This window comes from Schistocerca cancellata, chromosome 5, assembly GCF_023864275.1.
Source record: "Schistocerca cancellata isolate TAMUIC-IGC-003103 chromosome 5, iqSchCanc2.1, whole genome shotgun sequence".
NCBI lineage: Eukaryota > Metazoa > Arthropoda > Insecta > Orthoptera > Acrididae > Schistocerca > Schistocerca cancellata.
In genome coordinates, this window is record NC_064630.1 from 641,360,209 (window position 1) to 641,374,998 (window position 14,790).

At 44.2% G+C, this 14,790-nt stretch overlaps 1 protein-coding gene across 1 annotated transcript in view; it reads right to left on the minus strand.

Annotated features, from left to right (window-relative positions):
• LOC126188731 (peptidoglycan-recognition protein LE-like) overlaps positions 1-14,790 on the minus strand; it is a 93,293-nt gene that overhangs the window by 26,333 nt on the left and 52,170 nt on the right. The window contains exon 4 of the mRNA XM_049930339.1: positions 12,233-12,346. Within this exon, the coding sequence (XP_049786296.1) occupies positions 12,233-12,346 (114 nt within the window). The remainder of the gene's footprint in view (positions 1-12,232; positions 12,347-14,790) is intronic.

A 14,790-nucleotide genomic window follows, 5' to 3' on the forward strand; every position in this document is an offset into this window, starting at 1 on the left:
AACCAGTTTTATCATTCCTGTTTTTTCGTTGTTTTTGGAATAACCCGGTATCTTTCGATAAGCACGGAGAAGTGGCAGCAGAAACAGTTTGTCAAGTCATGACGTTCTATCTCGCACGAGAGCTAAGCGATATTTTAAGATAGTCCGGTCTACGGCCTTTTGGACAAGTGATCACATTAACGTGATTGGACAAGAGACTTTTTCACCAGCATTGTTTCCTATGATGCATATGCAGCTTGCAAGATTATCGGCTTTCATAAATACGACCAGAAATACATTAGGTCTACAACGTTGCTTCCGCTGTTTTGCAATAGACGACAGTAGCGACAAGTGGGTTCCAGGAGGCTTGTCATAGGTGTAATACAATAAGCTTAGGCATCTGTAAACATAACGCCATAAAAATATTATTCGATTTGTGATTGCATCATAAGGCTACTCTCGATTAAGTACGTCAACTTACGTACCCATTTCTCGCTATTTCGGGAAGTTTTAATTTTCTGCTTTAACATGAACAAATCTGCAGCTGTGGCTGTTCGCAGCCTACTGTAATTAACAGCCGCGCGACGAAACTTTCCTAGACGCGGGCTACCGGCCGCTGCAGACTGAACGCAGTCTAAGAAGGAAGTGTGAGCACTCCATTTGAACAACAAGTATCACTGATCCTTTCGCAAGCTGATAATGAAATAGTTCTCTTTTCCATATTGTTTGTAGTTATTTTGATATTTCGAAATTAACTGACTGCCGCATATATTTGGAAAAGTTTGAAGTGAAAATATAGTTGCTGGACAGTTTAGGTTTGGTGTATTTTAGGTCATACATGGATTCATACCAATTGTAAACTATACTCTTTTTAACACTGGAAAGAGAGCCTTTCCAGTCCAGAGTAAATAGATTATGAATTTTGACGTTTGACAGCGGTGCGCTACGATACGACACGCCACACTGAAGACTATAGCTGTGCGCTATGCAGAGATCTTTCCCATGTTCCTCTTACATACGTGATTTAAATAATCAGTGGCAGCCATATTTTAGCCGACCGGCGTGGCCGAGCGGTTCTAGGCGCTACAGTCTGGAACCGCGCGACCGCTACGGTCGCAGGTTCGAATCCTGCCTCGGGCATGAATGTGTGTGATGTCCTTAGGTTAGTTAGGTTTAAGTAGTTCTAAGTTCTAGGGGACTGATAACCACAACAGTTAAGTCCCATAGTGCTCAGAGGCATTTTTTGTTCCAGCGAGCAATGAATGTGAGAGGTCATTTTCTAATTGATGTTAAGTAAAGCACATTGTGTTCTAGAAGTCACCTACTTCAAGACACATTTACTGCAAGAAGGTCTGATTCTGCCACAAACTTCGTTGAAAGAAGAAGAAATAAATCACTAATAAGAAAAAGAAATGCAGTGACTGGTTATTTTGTAAGTGAGATTCTTAAAATACCTTGGAAGGATGGCAAGTTCAAAGGTCTTTCATGCGTTCCGTACACATGTACAGTTCTGTTAATTTTGCTGTTCCATCTTGATTCCTATTTTCTGCAGTTTTGTCTGTAAATGTCCCGCAATCATAATAAAGCAAACTAATCTTTTACTAATGACTCCGACTCTTCCTCGGACTACCTAGTAATCCATTTTGGAGCAGCGCTTACTGGACGTGGATTGGTTAATATTTCATGTTTATCGATGTAAAACACTATTTACTATAAGGTAACTGTCCAAGGTGATAACGTGGCTTCATTCATGTGATGCAACAGAAGTGATGCCATTATTGCAACTTGTTCTCGAAGCGAGGGGGGTAACAGTATCCTTTGTCACATCCTGTAATAGATGATAATGCTGGCTGCTACCGATGCCTCATTCTTATCGATCATTCATTTAATTTGTATTGCACGATTACAACACAGTTAAAAAATTACATATTTATCTTGAAACCATCAAGAAGTATGTTAGACATGTCCTCATTATCCAGGCATCGATCAATCACGCCGGGAATTCTTCAGAAACTGCATCATATCGCATTTTTGTAATTATTTCATGTGTCTTATCCTTACTCGCATGTTAAAAAAAACTCGTTATCAGAATCCGTCGTAACTGAATTGGAATTTGTCTATATGCTAGGTCGCATAGGAAGATGCAAAATGCAACCTCTCAGCAATAAGAGAAACGTGGAAGTTTTTCAAAACTTGATCCCACAGCTATTTAGCATCTGGTTAGGAACGTTTCTACATATCTTTTTAAAAAAATACACAGTAAACACTTTATTTAAAAACAAACTAAAACAATCTATGTCTAATTCTCTTATGGCAATCTCTTTTGGTTCCGGAAACGAGAGTGCGCCTTGAAACTATACTTTACTGAAACAATTTCCTTTAATCAATCTCCCATCACTGATGTGGTCATACTTCCAAACGTCAACTGATAAAAGTAATCCATTTGCATCTAAAAACAGCCAATAAGATTATGGATTGGTATTATAAAATGTTGACACAGATTCAGCAGCAGCTTTAACCCTGATGTGCTTTCCGTCGAAGCTACTTCTACAATTCGGTAAATTCCATTGCTACCAGTCACGATCAGCTGTTTTATTCCGTAATTATTGAACTGATGCTGATAGGAACGCAGACTGCGGATTTTCTCATATTGATTTTGAGACGGCGGATTTCAAGACGGCTATGCACAGTAAATAGCTGAAATTTTTACGATGTATTCCTAAGATCCCGATCTGGAACAGCTTGAAAATTTTCTCGTTATCTTTATCTGTTTCCAGATACAGAGATTCAAAGGTATCCTATTTGTACTCGTGGTGTGAAGCGAAAACGTAGTTTATTAAGTGACGTAGCACAGGGAAGTATGCTGCACAGTGTTTCCTTTACCATCACATGTGCTCTAGGAATCCCACGTTAATGTAGTACTGAAGCACATGCAATGTTTTTGTGCCCATAAAATCGGATCTGAGGTGTAAAATTATATAATTTAGCGTTATTTCAATTTCACATAAGTAAACTATAAAAGTTTGTCTGATTCATAAAGTTCTTTTGATGTGAGTGACATGCTCAGTAGCAGCAGGAATAAGATAGGGAACCAGCGGAAAAATGCTCCTATAGGAGCACAAAAAAGGCGAATGTGGTCTTGTTTATTAAAAGACTCTGACTAAAGTGGGGGGGGGGGGTACACCCTCTCTCATTCTATCTTACTTGGCACCTTTAAAAATGTTCCCATAAATTTTGGCACGCGAACATTTTCGCGCATTTTTATGCTGAGAGAGAAGGAGACAATGGCTGCGGGAAAGAGACCGAAAAGTGATAAATACTGGAAGACAGTGGTTGTGCTGTCCGCAGCTCGTGGTCGTGCGGTAGCGTTCTCGCTTCCCACGCCCGGGTTCCCGGGTTCGATTCCCGGCGGGGTCAGGGATTTTCTCTGCCTCGTGATGACTGGGTGTTGTGTAATCTCCTTAGGTTAGTTAGGTTTAAGTAGTTCTAAGTTCTAGGGGACTGATGACCATAGAAGTTAAGTCCCATAGTGTTCAGAGCCATTTGAACCATTTGAACAGTGGTTGTGGTATAGAAAGAGCGAATTACAGTTAGGGGAGTTTGTGGAATGAGAGGTGAGTTGCATCTTAAAAAGAGCAGTACTGTTTCGTGTACGCCAAAATTTTTGGGAAAAGTTTTAAAGGTGCTGATGAACGTAGAATCCCATCGTTTAATGAAAAAAGTAAGAGCATATGGACTATCAGACCAATTGTGTGATTGGATTGAAGAGTTCTTAGATAACAGAACGCAGCATGTCATTCTCAATGGAGAGAAGTCTTCCGAAGTAAGAGTTTTTTCAGGTGTGACGCAGGGGAGTGTCGTAGGACCGTTGCTATTCACTATATATATAAATGACCTTGTGGATAACATCGGAAGTTCACTGAGGCTTTTTGCGGATGATGCTGTACTATATCGAGAGGTGGTAACAATAGAAAATTGTACTGAAATGCGGGAGGATCTGCAACGAATTGACGCATGGTGCAGGGAATAGCAATTGAATCTCAATGTAGACAAGTGTAATGTGCTGCGAATACATAGAAAGAAAGATCCTTTACCATTTAGCTACAATATAGCAGGTCAGCAACTAGAAGCAGTTAATTGCATAAATTATCTGGAAGTAGGCATTAGGAGTGATGTAAAATGTAATGACCACATAAAATTAATCGTCGGTAAAGCAGATGCCAGACTGAGATTCATTGGAAGAATCCTAAGGAAATGCAGTCCGAAAACAAAGGAAGTAGGTTACAGTACACTTGTTCGCGCAGTGCTTGAATACTGCTCACCGGTGTGGGATCAGTACCAGATAGGGTTGATAGAAATAGAGAAGATCCAACGGAGAGCAGCGCGCTTCGTTACATGATCATTTAGTAATCGCGAAAGCGTTACGGAGATGATAGATAAACTCCAGTGGAATACTCTGCAAGAGAGATGCTCAGTAGCTCGGGACGGGCTTTTGTTGAAGTTTCGAGAACATACCTTCACCGAGGAGTCAAGCAGTATATTGCTCCCTCCTACGTAGATCTCGCGAAGAGACCATGAGGATAAAATCAGAGAGATTAGAGCCCACGCAGAGGTATACCGACAATCTTTCTTTCCACGAACAATACGAGACTGGAAAAGAAGGGAGAACCGATAGAGGTACTCAAGATACCCTCCGCCATACTCCGTCAGGTGGCTTGTGGAATATAGATGTAGATGTAGACGTAGAATGAGACAGCTGGTACTCCACTTTTCAGAGTCTTTTAACAAATATGAGCATATTCGTCTCTTCTCATTTTTTCCGCTGGTTAGGACTATTTGCTCGTTTTATTGTCCTTTACCCCGCACCTTTCGTTTGGACACGAAACAGTCAAACACGCTGTACGGAAAAATACGTGGGCAGATGCACGAATCTTCCTACAGTTTTGAAAGTAGCCCACTGCCACATAGTGATCATCGGAAAGTTATTTTTTTAGTAAGTATATTTCCATTAGCTGTGGTTCTCTAACTGAAGAACAACGAGCGAACTCAGTGGGATGGTGCAGCACATGTTTGAAGCATCCGTAGCTCAGGAAAGGATTCACTGTAAAGTTGTTTTAGGCAAGCCTGTGAAAGTGGTTTCTGCATCACGTTCTCCCAATTCCACTACGCTAGCCGCATATCTTCTGCTCTTACGAAATATGAACCGCGAAGTTGCTGACGTGATTTCACGCGCAAAGCTCTGACAAACACTGACAGCTTTGCAAAGCGTTTCCGCATGACAGGACTGTAAGAATTTTACAAAGACCTTAACCAAAGATGCTATAACACTTCCTTGAGAAATGTACCTCACTAACGTCATTACATTCTGGTAAAATTTTTCACTATAGTTTTTCGTTAACGTGGAGATAGCGTCTATTGTAAAGGTAACAGCGATTACTTTTTTTGGAAATAAAGAGAAATTGAAGCGATTGTGGGTAAACTGTGAATAACGAAAAGAGAATCTCGAAGGTTTCAGCAGAATTGCTTGGGCTGCAGTGCGAGGACGTAAAGAACTATGAAAAAAATTCGAGAATGGACGAAAAAACATTTCAGTTTATGCTTATGAAAGCATCCTCTCATATTTGTAAATTAGATATCCATCTAAGAAATGCTATTTCTGCTAAACATAGTCTCATGCTTACGCTAAGAGTTTTACTGACAGACGATAGTTAATCGCTAAGAATGAAATAAAGTGATTATTTCAAATTTTAAAAAAATATGCAGGAAAATGTCTTATTTCAAGAAATGTATAGTGGCTCTGGCCCAAAAAAAAAAAAAAGAGCCTGCTGTTACTCTCCATTTCTCAGTCAAGTATTGAGTACTTGGGCTGTGTGTGTGTGTGTGTGTGTGTGTGTGTGTGTGTGTGTGTGTGTGTGTGTGTGTGTGCGTGTACAGTATACACAAGATAAACTGAGCTTCGTTCCTAAGTTGCGATCGGTACATGTCGTCTTTGGTTTAGGACTGCCAACAACATCAGCGGTTTAGTAGGAAGGCGACGTTTCGTGTTCAAATGTGTTGCTTTGATATGAAATTTCCTGGTAGATTAAAACTGTGCCGGACCGAGACTCGAACTCGGGACCTTTGCCTTTCGCGGGTAAGTGCTCTACCAACTGAGCTACCCAAACACGACTCACGCCCTGTAATACCTCGTGTTGCTTTCTTGCTGTAATCAATATGAACTTAAATCAGTCCAACTGTAATACAACTCAATGAGTAGAAGAAAAATGACGACATTTATACTAAAGCATTTACTAAACATCTAATTCCGTGTCTCATGTCACATCGTGTTTTGTTTTTCCTAAATCTTCGTGAAGTCAGAATTGTATGTGACTCCGATGGGCCAGGAGTACTTTTATCGTTATTCATTGCTAAATGCTTCATTAGTTAACACTGGACACACTTTCACCGAGCAGATACAGTGCTATTGTTTAACGTTGCATTTGCTAGAAACTGAAAATGTGACATCATAGTCACGAAGACTACCGACCCGTGCCGGTATGTACCGAGAAGGATTACAAAAAATGGTTCAGATGGTTCTGAGCACTATGGGACTTAACATCTATGGTCATCAGTCCCCTAGAATTTAGAACTACTTAAACCTAACTAACCTAAGGACAGCACACAACACCCAGCCATCACGAGGCAGAGAAAATCCCTGACCCAGCCGGGAATCGAACCCGGGAACCCGGGCGTGGGGAGCAGGATTAGGGGACAAAGTACACTGCTAAATGGTTACAGGTTAGCACCTTTTACTTATATTAAGTTTCGTAGTTTGATTGTTTGATTACAAGAAATTTTCTTTTAAAACCCAAAATTTCAGAACAGTGCTTTGTAAAAAACGATTTCTCATTTCAAGTTTTATACAAGTGATTTTTATGGCTGGAGGGTAAGATTGGGAGTTATATAGTTGAGGTGGAGCATTCCGGCACTTAAAATTCTCCAAGAGAATAAGGAGCAAAATGGCTCATATGACAATACAGTCGAAAATGCGTTCCAAAGGAGGCTCAACGACATGAAGGTGCAGATAAAAGATGTGTAATAGTGACCCCAGTATCAGTAACAGGCAGGTGGCCCACCAGCATGAGGTGTAAGCCAGATGATCATGTGGAACATTTTCCATGCAGTTGCCACTATCTGTAACGTGTGCACTCCTCCTTACATCCACGACGACAGTTTTGTTGCTGATTCATCATATAGGCCAATACGACGCGGTGACTTCCATCATCCATCCTATTCACAGATGTAGCTACCTTTACCAGTGGAGGTAACATCAAGTTTCTCAACATCCACCTGCCAGCTATGGAGAGTCCACATAGTATGGTGGCAGTGAACCATCAGCGCTGGTTCAGCCTAAACGTGTGGGCGAGGATTACTGGCAATCGCCTCGTGGGACCAGACATCCTTCCTCAACACCTCACAGGTGAAGCATATCTATGATTCCCATGGCTGAGGCTGCTTTTTTGTGGTACGAACGGTAATGTGGCCACTACATGACAGTGCCCCCAGTCACTGCCATATTCACTCTGGAGCTAAGACACTAGGGCAGACAGAACATTCCTCACCTGCCTTATGTGTTCTCCTGTGTGCTTTGAATCATTGAAACCTACACTTATATCTTTTCTCTCTACTTTCAAGTGGTCGTACCTCCCTTGGAATACTTATGAGAGTGTGTCAGGTGGTGTGGTCTCCTGACCTTCATTTCTTACATATTCCGACCTCACCATCGTATTCTGCATATCAAGACGTTTCATTTGAGCTCAAACTCGATAGGGTAGAGTCAATTTTACATATTTCCATTTAACCCATATGCAAATCTAATAAATAAATCACAAGTGCACACCGAGACTAAAAAGTCGAGGGTGGCGTACACAAAAATTCAAGACACGACGGCCACAGGAGTTTTTGTTCGGCAGAGGCAATCAGCCCGCTGGAAAGTCTGTAGGAGGGTGCGTTAGCATACAGCTGCACCGGCCAGCCGACCGCCCAGGGACCAAAACAGTTTTGCCAGAGAAAAGGGATAATGGCCTGCGTGTTCACCTTAAAAGCATAACTCGCTGTATTGTTTGGGAGAGCCCAGTATACGCATTTTTTTGATGGACCTAGTGTGCAGTTTCAGAGTTCTCACAGGTGGACAGTAAATGCCTAACGCAAATGCTATATATTTCCGGATTGGTCTGCTTAAATGTAGCGCCATTCTCCCATTTGTAAGAGTAACGCTGATTGGCGGACTATTACTGATGCAATGAGCCGGAGGAGTGAGGGAAAGACAAATGGATAATATAGCCTTTCACTTTTTGCATGGAGAGGGGTTGCTCCGGTCATGCTCTTGAAGCAGGAACATGTAGCGGGAGCGGGAGCAAGTGCGCTCGTGCATGTACGCAGAGAGCGAGGAACAAAGTCTCTACTCAGTACTGCACTGAGAGAGCACCTCTGTCACTAGCGAATCGGAGTGATACTCTATATTGAGTTGCTCATGATTAAGCGTTTGTTCGCTGTGTTGGCAGTGACACTTAATGTGTGGTGTGAACACAGACAGAGTATTAGTTAGCACCTGTGAGCGAACATTGAGTGGCATCACAGTGGACTGGTTATCTGATCGGTGTACCACACCAATAGTTAGACTAGGGGCAGATAGGTGTCCTTGACTTCATCAAGGCATAGTGAGAGTTCAATTGGCTCAAGCAGCAGTCGCCGCAGCTCACGGTATTGTGCACTACAATGTAGATGAGTCCCATCTTTCCTCCATTAGAAATAACATACTTCATTCATGTCACTCCATTACATTTCTCATGTGACAGCCTTGACCGTACTTAGAAAAATTCAATCGGATAATTATTCAAATTGAGTAGGTGTGGCTCTCAGCCATTCTGCTGAGTAAGTAACATGCTTAAAGAAAAATGATAATTGAGCTTTCCCACACTTTGTATATAAATTTCATTAACAGGATTCCTATCCATAAGAGGTAACCTCCTATTCCAAAAAGAAACTGGAAATTCGTGTATCAGTTTATAAATAAAAGTTTCACTTGATTTTCTCAGATTTTGCAATAAATAACATTTTCCGTTCGTTTAATGTTTTTCTTACACTAACTAGCAATACTCCAGTACCCAAGTATCCCACTAGTTACGTAAGAAAATAGAATATTTTTGTGTGTTTTCCTTACAGCAGACGACTCCAGTAAATAATTATTGCTGAAAGTTTTTCAGGCATTTCTTTTTGGTACGTTAGGAGCGTCTGTCAAACTTCTGTAGTATTGTGGGGTGGAAATTGCTTCTTGCAGGAGCCAAAGGGTACTCGTCAGATCAATCCGTTGCGCAACTCGTCAAAATAACACCCACACACTGACAAGTGATATATTTTCCTGGCGTATAAGCAACATAAGCGCAGTAACCGAGAGGCGTTCAGCTGGTATGCATGACATTTTTTTCTGAAAGCAGTTTGCTTTTATTCAGAATTCCAATACACCATATCACTGCCCACTCTTTGCTAAAAAAAACCTATTTTTCAACACAATCTCCGTGCAATGCGGTGGCCCCACGCCACCTTACTGCGAGAGCCTGTATGTCCGTCCGATACCACTCTACTGGTCGACATCAGAACCAACGTCTTGTTGTGTGGTGTCACCGCCAGACACCACACTTGCTAGGTGGTAGCTTTTAAATCGGCCGCGGTCCGCTAGTATACGACGGACCCGCGTGTCGCCACTGTCAGGATGGCAGACCCAGCGCCGCCACACGGCAGGTCTAGAGACAGATCCTAGCACTCGCCCCAGTTGTACAGCCGACGTTGCTAGCCATGGTACACTGAGAATTACGCTCTCATTTGCCGAGACGATAGTTAGCATAGCCTTCAGCTACATTTGCTACGACCTACCAAGGCGCCATTACCAGTATAGATATTGAGATTCTATTAATGTATCATCAAGAGCGATGTTCTACAAATGTGGATTAAAGTTAAGTATTCCAGAAGCTACGTACTTTTCTTTATAGCATTCATTACGTATCCTGTTTCAGACCTCACGCCAGCCTGCGTGAGATTAAGCGCGTGCCTTTCGGCTTCCTCTCCTTGTGTCTAGGCTGTCTTGTCTAGACACAACATGTTGCATCAATAACCTTTCCGCCATCCATGCACTGGCTCCCGTGGAGTACATCCTTTATTGGACCAAGCAGACAGAAGTCGGAAGGTGTGAGATCCGGGCAGCAGTATGGGTGAGGAAGAACGTTTCAATGAAGGTTTGTGAGCTTCTCTCGGTTGCGTAGACTTGTGTGATAGCTTGCTTTTCCACGCAGAAGATCGTTTGTAATTTTTGTTGTGACGAATACGTTATGGTGGTTTCTTAAATTTCGTAAGGGTAGCAAAATGCTGTTCAGAGTTCATCGTTGCACTAACAGGCAGGACATCAAACAGAATAACTCCTTCATAGTCGCAGAATATCGTATGCATGAGTTTACCGCTCTGCGCTGATGCCCAACAATAAATTGTCACGATCAGCCTCTAACGCGTCAGCAATTGCGCACAGAAAGTCCTTCGTTGCTTTTTATGATCTTCTGTTAGGCGGCGAGGAAATCAGCGGGCACACGCCCTTGAGTACCCCGACCGATGGACGAGTGTGTCAACACCACCAACAGAGACATAAACTTCTGTAGCGAAGTGTTGCTTTATGATCTGTCGATCACCTGGAATGAGAGTGTCCGCACGTTCCAACACAGTGCTGATGATGATGATGATGTTTGGTTTGTGGGGCGCTCAACTGCGTGGTCATCAGCGCCCGTACAAAGTCCCAATTTTTACACAGTCTAATTTTGCACACGATCCAATTAAGCCACTGTCACGAATGACGACGACGGCGATGACGATGATGATGATGATTAAATGATGAGGGCGACACAAACACCCAGTCCCCAGGCAGAGAAAATCCCCAACATGGCCAGGAATCGAACCCGGGACCCTGTGGTCCAGAGGCAGCAACGCTAGCCACTACACCACTAGCTGCAGACCCAGCACTGTAGGAGGCCGATTGCTAAGTGTGGGGCTAATGTATCAGTATACTCCGAAAGGAACCCTACTGGTATATAATCTGGACCGGAAGCCTTGCCTTTCTTAAGTGTTCCAAGGTACTTCTCTAGCCAAGGATATCTGCTTTTAAGTTGCACGTGTTGGCAGTTCTTCTTGATTCGAATTCTTGAATATTTACTTCGCTTTCTTTTGTGAAGGGATTTCGCAAAACCGCGTTTAGTAACTTTGCTTTAGTGACACTATCACCAGAAACATCACCAACCCGCGCGACTGTTACGATCGCAGGTTCGAATCCTGCCTCGGGCATGGATGTATGTGATGTCCTTAGGTTACTTAGGTTTAAGTAGTTCTAAGTTCTAGGGGACTGATGATCTCAGTATTTAAGTCCCATAGTGCTCAGAGCCATTTGAACCTTTTCTGAACATCACCGACGTTATTGCGTAGTGAAGGCATTGTTTGCGTCTTGCCACTGATGTAATTTAAATCTCTTCACATACGACTAAAATCTTTTTGGGTTTTCAGCCGGATTTCGAGACGGAGTTTCGTCGTGGAAAATATTGAAGCGTTTCGCATTGAGGTTCACGCTAAATTTCGAGCTCTTGTAAAACTTTGCCAGTCTTGGGGACGAGCTTTTTTTCGTTGATTCTGCAATAATGATCTCGCCCGCTTTGTGTACCATCTCTTATTAATTTGGTGTACATCTCTCAACTGCCGTCGATACTATTTCTCTGAATATAAACCGTATCTGGTCTAGGCTTACATAGTCAGACTGGACAGAATGGAGGTTGTCTCCCAGGAAGGTGGTTGATTTCATGCTTGAGCTACATTTCGCCTAGTTTTCCGTTGTTACTCTCTATATGTAACTGATTTTTATTAACACCGCCATAATTTAACACTATTTAGTTCATGCCATTTTTTTTATTATGTTGCATTTATCCACATTTAGAGTGAATTTTTATTCAATGCAGCTGTTGAAAATATTGGTTAAGTCATTCTACATATCTTTACATCATGTGACGGCGATATTCTTGTGCACACGTCAGACAATAATCTTGAGAGTGTTGCTGATAATATCTGACGTGTTACGTGTAGCGACCTTGACTCTTGGACACACAAGGAATCTGTGTTACGTACAAAGGCAGGTGGAGGTTTGCTATCCTGGTTGATCTTGAGAAAAGGATCTGGGAGGGATACTCACTGATGACTACGGTGCTGACCGGCCTCTGCAGTGGAGTCAGGGTGTGGAGTGGCGGCTGTGCTAGCCACTCCAGGCGACGGACCACCTGCACTTCCGGCTCGCCCTCCTGCCCACCTGTAACACACAGCAGCGCGGTAAAGGACAGCCACTGTATACCGGGAACATAGTCGTTACTCAGCGCAAATGAAGCTTACGACGCACAGTCACGAGAGGGGTCTGGAAAACTACAAAATACTTGAACTTCAGATAGCGAGCAAACCGAGATCTGTTATCGTGTAAAAAGATAACATCAACTACACTCCTGGAAATGGAAAAAAGAACACATTGACACCGGTGTGTCAGACCCACCATACTTGCTCCGGACACTGCGAGAGGGCTGTACAAGCAATGATCACACGCACGGCACAGCGGACACACCAGGAACCGCGGTGTTGGCCGTCGAATGGCGCTAGCTGCGCAGCATTTGTGCACCGCCGCCGTCAGTGTCAGCCAGTTTGCCGTGGCATACGGAGCTCCATCGCAGTCTTTCACACTGGCAGCATGCCGCGACAGCGTGGACATGAACCGTATGTGCAGTTGACGGACTTTGAGCGAGGGCGTATAGTGGGCATGCGGGAGGCCGGGTGGACGTACCGCCGAATTGCTCAACACGTGGGGCGTGAGGTCTCCACAGTACATCGATGTTGTCGCCAGTGGTCGGCGGAAGGTGCACGTGCCCGTCGACCTCGGACCGGACCGCAGCGACGCACGGATGCACGCCAAGACCGTAGGATCCTACGCAGTGCCGTAGGGGACCGCACCGCCACTTCCCAGCAAATTAGGGACACTGTTGCTCCTGGGGTATCGGCGAGGACCATTCTCAACCGTCTCCATTAAGCTGGGCTACGGTCCCGCACACCGTTAGGCCGTCTTCCGCTCACGCCCCAACATCGTGCAGCCCGCCTCCAGTGGTGTCGCGACAGGCGTGAATGGAGCGACGAATGGAGACGTGTCGTCTTCAGCGATGAGAGTCGCTTCTGCCTTGGTGCCAATGATGGTCGTATGCGTGTTTGGCGCCGTGCAGGTGAGCGCCACAATCAGGACTGCATACGACCGAGGCACACAGGGCCAACACCCGGCATCATGGTGTGGGGAGCGATCTCCTACACTGGCCGTACACCACTGGTGATCGTCGAGGGGACACTGAATAGTGCACGGTACATCCAAACCGTCATCGAACCCATCGTTCTACCATTCCTAGACCGGCAAGGGAACTTGCTGTTCCAACAGGACAATGCACGTCCGCATGTATCCCGTGCCACCCAACGTGCTCTAGAAGGTGTAAGTCAACTACCCTGGCCAGCAAGATCTCCGGATCTGTCCCCCATTGAGCATGTTTGGGACTGGATGAAGCGTCGTCTCACGCGGTCTGCAGGTCCAGCACGAACGCTGGTCCAACTGAGGCGCCAGGTGGAAATGGCATGGCAAGCCGTTCCACAGGACTACATCCAGCATCTCTACGATCGTCTCCATGGGAGAATAGCAGCCTGCATTGCTGCGAAAGGTGGATATACACTGTACTAGTGCCGACATTGTGCATGCTCTGTTGCCTGTGTCTATGTGCCTGTGGTTCTGTCAGTGTGATCATGTGATGTATCTGACCCCAGGAATGTGTCAATAAAGTTTCCCCTTCCTGGGACAATGAATTCACGGTGTTCTTATTTCAATTTCCAGGAGTGTACAACAACCTGTCTATATCTCTATCTGCTCCACCTACCGTGTAGTTATAATTATAGTGTAGCTACCCATGGAGGGCCAGAGTGGGCTGTAATCATCGTATGACAGCGACACTTGGTAGATATACTAATGCATTAATGCGGATCCAATTTACTCTGCAAAAATTAGTTGCTATTTTGGTTACCAGGTACATACAGGGTGGCGCACGAAATGTGTTACCAATTGTTTCTTTCACAATTTACGACGCACATTAGATATCCCGCTGGGATCTCTACAGCAGTACCAGCAGAGCTTGGAAAAACAAATGAGTTACGAAATGACGTGTAATTCACGATACTGCCGCTAGGATACTAGTAAGCAGCAATGGCTGACAATGGAAGACTTACGACACAGCAACGATCGGCAATTGTGTTACTTTTTCATGAAACGAAAAGCCTCGTTGTGACTCAGAGGCGTTTTCGACATCAGTTTAACACACGACGGGTGCCTTGCAAGAAGACCATCCACAGGTTGTACGATAAATTTGTACAGGAAGGAACAGTATTGGAAGCGAAGCGACCTCGGCCTAAGCCTGTTTGTTCGCCGGAGAATATTGAAGCGGTACGAGTTGCTGTACAGAGAAGTCCCGGGAAATCGTGTAGAAAGGCAGCAGTGCAACTGGGATTATCCAGACGCTCCGTTCAACGCATTCTTAAAAGTGACCTTGTACCCATACAAGATGACCTGTGCACAGAAGCTCACTGAAGAACACAAGCAGGTTTCCAGGTCGCTTCAATGACGGACAAAATTGGCCCCCCACATTAGCACACAGCGAAATGGAATAGCACGCTGCAAGGTTGCAG